Here is a 5032-nt window from a genome sequence, read left to right as displayed (position 1 = left end):
CTGGGAGGACTGTACCCCACAGAAGGGACCGACACTGGTAGAAGTTCATGTTCGTGTTTCCTGTGGGAGGAATGCCATGTTGCAGCGGGGAGGAACTATGAGGGTTTTTCCCTCTAAGGAGGGAGGAGGAGCAGAAACAACATGGAACAGATTTCAACCAACTGCAACCCCCATTCCCTGTTCCCCTTCACTGCTTGAGGGGAGGAGGCAGAGAACTGGGAGCAGAGCTGAGCTCGGGTATTAAAGGAGGTGTGGGGGGAAGGTGTTTTTAAGATCTGGTTGTATTTTATCAGTGTCCTACCCTGGTTCAATTAGTAATAAAAACCCACCTGACAAAATAACACCACCATCACCAGCCTCAAAGCATTTTAGAAACTGTGGGCATTTGAGGAAGATGCCTCCAGTGCAGCAGATGCCCAGGAGAAGCACCAGACAGAGGGGACATGTTACATGTCCTGGGTCGACCTCTGGCTGCCCTGGCCAGGCACAGGGCCAGCCTGTCACTTACGTTGAAGAGGAGAGCAGGGACTGGTGTGAAGCAGTTTATATGGATCAAGCTCAGACTGTCAGGGAGGTGTCCTTCCCTGGCTCCAACATAAAAAAGCCTAAAAAAAAAATAAGAAAACTCACCCAGACTCTGAGCCAAGGAATAGCTTGTTGCTTTCTGACAAAGGCAGTATTAATTCTTTTATTACTCTGTTGTAAACGCTGCTTTCTTCTCAAGCGGCTTTAGTTTATCAAATGGTGCTGATCATGAGAAGACGTGTCAGATCATAACAATCCTTCCATCATAAATGAACAACTTGACATGGCAGAAATTAACTGTCACTTTTACAATGCTATAGTAAAAAATGCAGATCAATAATAAATGATTCCTTTTCAATTATTTAAAATAAATCTTGTATGTCATACCTAGATGCTGCAATTATTGATGAGTTTAAGCCACTATAGCAAGACATGGCCACTGCTATAGGAATTATCCACTTAGCATAACTAAGGGTTTCATTGCCAAATGTCTGTAACAGAAATAAAAAAAAAGAGGTCCATTACGTTAAGCATATGGACAGTACTGACAAACTCTCACAAAAATACACCAGTTCAAATATGGTGTCATGGCCTATGGTTTCTTATGAAACCCAATAATGACTTGGTAAATTAGAATTTGGAAAAACTGACCAGTATCAAAATAAAAATGACATATGCATTTAAAAGTGATTAAAATAATTTCTAAGCCTAGATCAAATCAATGAGATAAAAGAAGATGATGTATTTCTTTAATGGACTGGAGCATCTCTCTGATGAAGCAACGCTGAGAGACCTGGGTCTCTTCAGCCTGGAGAAGTGAAGATTGAGAGGGGATTTATCAGTGCTTATAAATGTCTAAAAGGCGAGTGTCAAGAGGATGGGGCCAGGCTCTTTTCAGTGGTGCCAAGTGACAGGGCAAGGGGCAATGGGCACAAACTGGAACACAGGAGGTTCCATCTGAACACGAGGAGAACCTTCCCCAAGGGTGGCAGAGCACTGGAACAGGCTGCCCAGAGAGGCTGTGGACTCTCCTTCTCTGGAGATGTCCAGAACCCACCTGGACATGATCCTCTGCAACCTGGTCGAGGTGAACTGAATTTAGCAGGGGGGTTGGACTAGATAATCCCCGGGGGTCCCTTCTAACCCCTACCATTCTGTGATTCTGTAATGTATTCTGACAAATCCTGACTGTAGTAATCCATGAATTACAACTGTACTTCTATATAAAATATCAATAAGGTTTTACAAAGCATTTCACTACATTTTTGTGTAAAAATATTGCTGTGATCCTGCAGCATTAAACATCACACACTGTATGTGAGAACGATAGCAAAAACCCCCTGGTTCTTAAGAGTTTCCATTGCTCTTTGTCTGGCCCTGGCAAAAACATCTTCCACAGTGAAGTAGTCAGGAGCAGGATTTACAGAGTCATGATAAGTCCCAATAGTACCTTCTGTTTTAATTATTATATATAACTTACCACAGCCACTGCATCACTTGTAAGGAGAACTGACATGTCCAACACTATGTAGTATGCTATATTAGTCAACAAGTAAATAATAGTCACAACAGGCATTGAAATTGCAATAGAAAGAGGTAGATTCCTGCAAAAGGAAACCAGCAAAATTATTTCATGTTCTTTAAATAAGGAATTTTTAAATAGAAGGTCCAAACACTTTTTGAAATCCATCCTTTTATAATTGTGGCGTTACAAAATAATGTGCAGCCATGTGTGGAGCAATTTCATAAGCAGCTTAGTTGGCTGCTTGTGAGTCTGTCACAAATTTTAGAAATGAAAATGTACATTTATACCTGTAAATTTTACATGCTGCCTTTTTTATGAAGGAATTTAAAAGATGGCTTAAGCAATGAGAATTAAATGCACACTTAGGTGTTTTCTTTATTGTACCATTTTTTTCGTGACTCATAACCTATGCAGGTAGGTAGACAAGGTAGACTGTATCAGTCTGAGTAGGTGAGGCACACAACTCCCACAGGGTTGACATCCCTACAGAGGGGAAGAGATGGTATTTCCAGTGCTACTGTGGACTTTTTTATGTTTTAACTTAACCTTTCATCTTCAGCAGAACTGAACAGTTATGCTGAAGATCACATGATAAACCAGCCATAAACCCAACACAGTTTTATCCTACTGGTGGCAAAACCAGTCCTGGAAAAATAAAATCATAGTTCTGTCTGACTGAAAAGAAGTAGGGAATTTTAGAGGGCTCGATGGACCCACACTTTTCCCTCCTTTCAGCAGGGATTTGTTCTCCTTTAAAAATTCTGATGTGAAGTGCAAGGTGTACAATACATATAAGCAGACAAGTGATTTATTATTGTGATAGAATTGGAGAGTGAGTTTTCATACTTAACTCCTTCTTTCAAAAAGAAGGCTTTTGCAGAGAAAATAGTTTGACTAATTTCCAGTCAGAAACAAATACAAAGTGGCTTGCCCTACCATCACCTGTCTTACCAGGACACTTCAGTGATTCAAAGGAAAAGCAAGTGTTTACCTCTCGGGATTCTGCATTTCCTCAGTAACATAATTGAGTGTATCCCAACCCGAGTAGGAGAAGAGGGCAGAGTAGAGAGCCAGTGCGGTCATCCCTGGATTTGTGGCTGAGCCCACAAACGGAGCTTTCAGGTTTTCCGTTTCTCCTGTACAAATGGCAGGTACCAATTGCCTGTTACATTTCAAAGATTACAGCGTAGAAGGATACTACACTGAAAGTCTCAGCTAACCAAAAGGAAATAAAACCCACTGCATCCAGGTTTCATCACTATTTCTAAAAGTGCACAGCTTATATTTTCACTTGACAAATCTGGAAGTTTCAGTCAGATATTTACACAGCTACACTTCTATAGTGAGACAGAAGATGTTTTCCGGTGTTTGTTATTTGGATGTGACTTGTGCAATTCTACCAGAATTCATGGTGTCCTCATCTCCTGGCATTGCTGTCTAGCCTACCAAAGATGGTAGCCATACTGAGGTCATGCTATGCCCTGTCAGCCAGGCGAGGCACTTGAAATGCAATTTCAGTTCCTGAATATGTCTTGTATTTCTTCCTCATATTTGTGCTTTTGTTTTCACCAGATGAATTAGTGGCCACTGGAGGGGGAACTCCTGGAGGCATGGTTTTCAGTGGGATGCTCTGCCCCACAAAAGCATTCCCCAAAATTGAGAGAGGAGACTTGAAAAATATTTCCTTTCAAAATTCTCCTCTAGTTAAGCTCAACTGGTTGACGAAACAACCTGCGGAATGCTGCAAAATAGACAAAATGTTAATGAAACTGCATGAGCTTTCACTGCTATTCTGGAAAGGGGAAGAAAGACCTTACTCATTTTGCAGTAAGAAAGTCAACTATCTAATATAAATGGAAGCGTATTAAGTATTAAAGAAGACAAAAACATGCTGAAACCTCTATAAGGGAAGAAAGTAAGGTGTCTGTTTTTAAATGAAACAACTTCACCCTGTGGTTGAACTAAAGAGTTTATAGATAACACAAAAGCAATTCAGACTTTAAAGAGCAGTAACTACCAGGAGACTGTATGAACAGAGGAAGATGAAGTTACAAGATGTACACACACTTTGGGGAAGAAAATGGCTGGCAAGAAAAAAAAAAAAACAACCAAGAAACCCAGAAGGACCAAGAAAAGATTTTTTCACTAAAGGCAGCTTGTATTCAAAATCAGATACATTCACAGCGTTTTAAAACAAAAGGTATATCTCAGCATATCAGAAGGAATATGGCAGGGTTAAAATGCCGTAACTGTTCTTTTCGTTAAAACACCTGCTTAGTTTAAAAGAGGGCATTGACCCAATCACAGCTTCCTCCAGAAGTCTGCATCGTTCCTCGTCCCAGTCCCTTCTGCATTTAAGTGCTCGGTTCTGCTTAAACAAAGCATAGACAAGACCTTAACCTCTACTAAAACCCCTCAGCATTTCTCACAGTAATTCCTCTCTGCTTTATCCTCTCTGACCCCACGAAGAAGTGCAAAGGACCCAGTGTGGGTTATGTGGATGCACAAGCAGAGGGAATGACCTCTGGGCCAAACTGCATCGCTGCAGCCGCGTGCCAGCGAGCAGGCTGGGAGTTTTGAAGGAGGCGGTTTGAAAGCATGGCTAAAATTGTGACTGTGGGGACACGGCAGAGCTGCTACAGGCTGACATCATGGACTCGCACCTTTGTAATACAAACTGCAGCAGCTTTACAAGGAGAACTACTCCTCATGTAATTGCGATCTTTAAGCAATGCTCTTCCTCTGCATCTTCATTTTCCTGCCTGTAGGACTGATTTTGTCTGTTCAGGTTTCTTTAGACTTGAACAAACCACTGACAACTGACACGCAGATAACAGCTAAACAAAGAAGCTCTCTTAAAGTCTGGTGTAGCTTTTCAGTATTACAGCTGATGCATTAGAACGGCAGCCAAGGAAAGGAGAAGGCCAGCAAACACGGAAAAGCAAGAACCCTCATTTGGTTTTATAAACTCGCTTCAGCAGG

General features: G+C 41.4%; 1 protein-coding gene across 1 annotated transcript in view; it reads right to left on the bottom strand.

Moving 5' to 3' along the window:
• Window positions 1-5032, bottom strand: part of LOC104490208 (Y+L amino acid transporter 2-like) — a 12851-nt gene that overhangs the window by 4241 nt on the left and 3578 nt on the right. The window contains exons 3-6 of the mRNA XM_010132465.1: window positions 3042-3186; window positions 2006-2129; window positions 913-1016; window positions 509-605 (exon numbers count right to left, since the gene is read on the bottom strand). Of these exons, the coding sequence (XP_010130767.1) occupies window positions 509-605; window positions 913-1016; window positions 2006-2129; window positions 3042-3186 (470 nt within the window). The remainder of the gene's footprint in view (window positions 1-508; window positions 606-912; window positions 1017-2005; window positions 2130-3041; window positions 3187-5032) is intronic.

This window comes from Buceros rhinoceros, unplaced genomic scaffold, assembly GCF_000710305.1.
Source record: "Buceros rhinoceros silvestris isolate BGI_N320 unplaced genomic scaffold, ASM71030v1 scaffold14173, whole genome shotgun sequence".
Taxonomy (NCBI): Eukaryota; Metazoa; Chordata; class Aves; order Bucerotiformes; family Bucerotidae; genus Buceros; species Buceros rhinoceros.
Note: the sequence above shows the minus strand (reverse complement) of the source record. Positions and strands in the feature narration are given on the sequence as shown.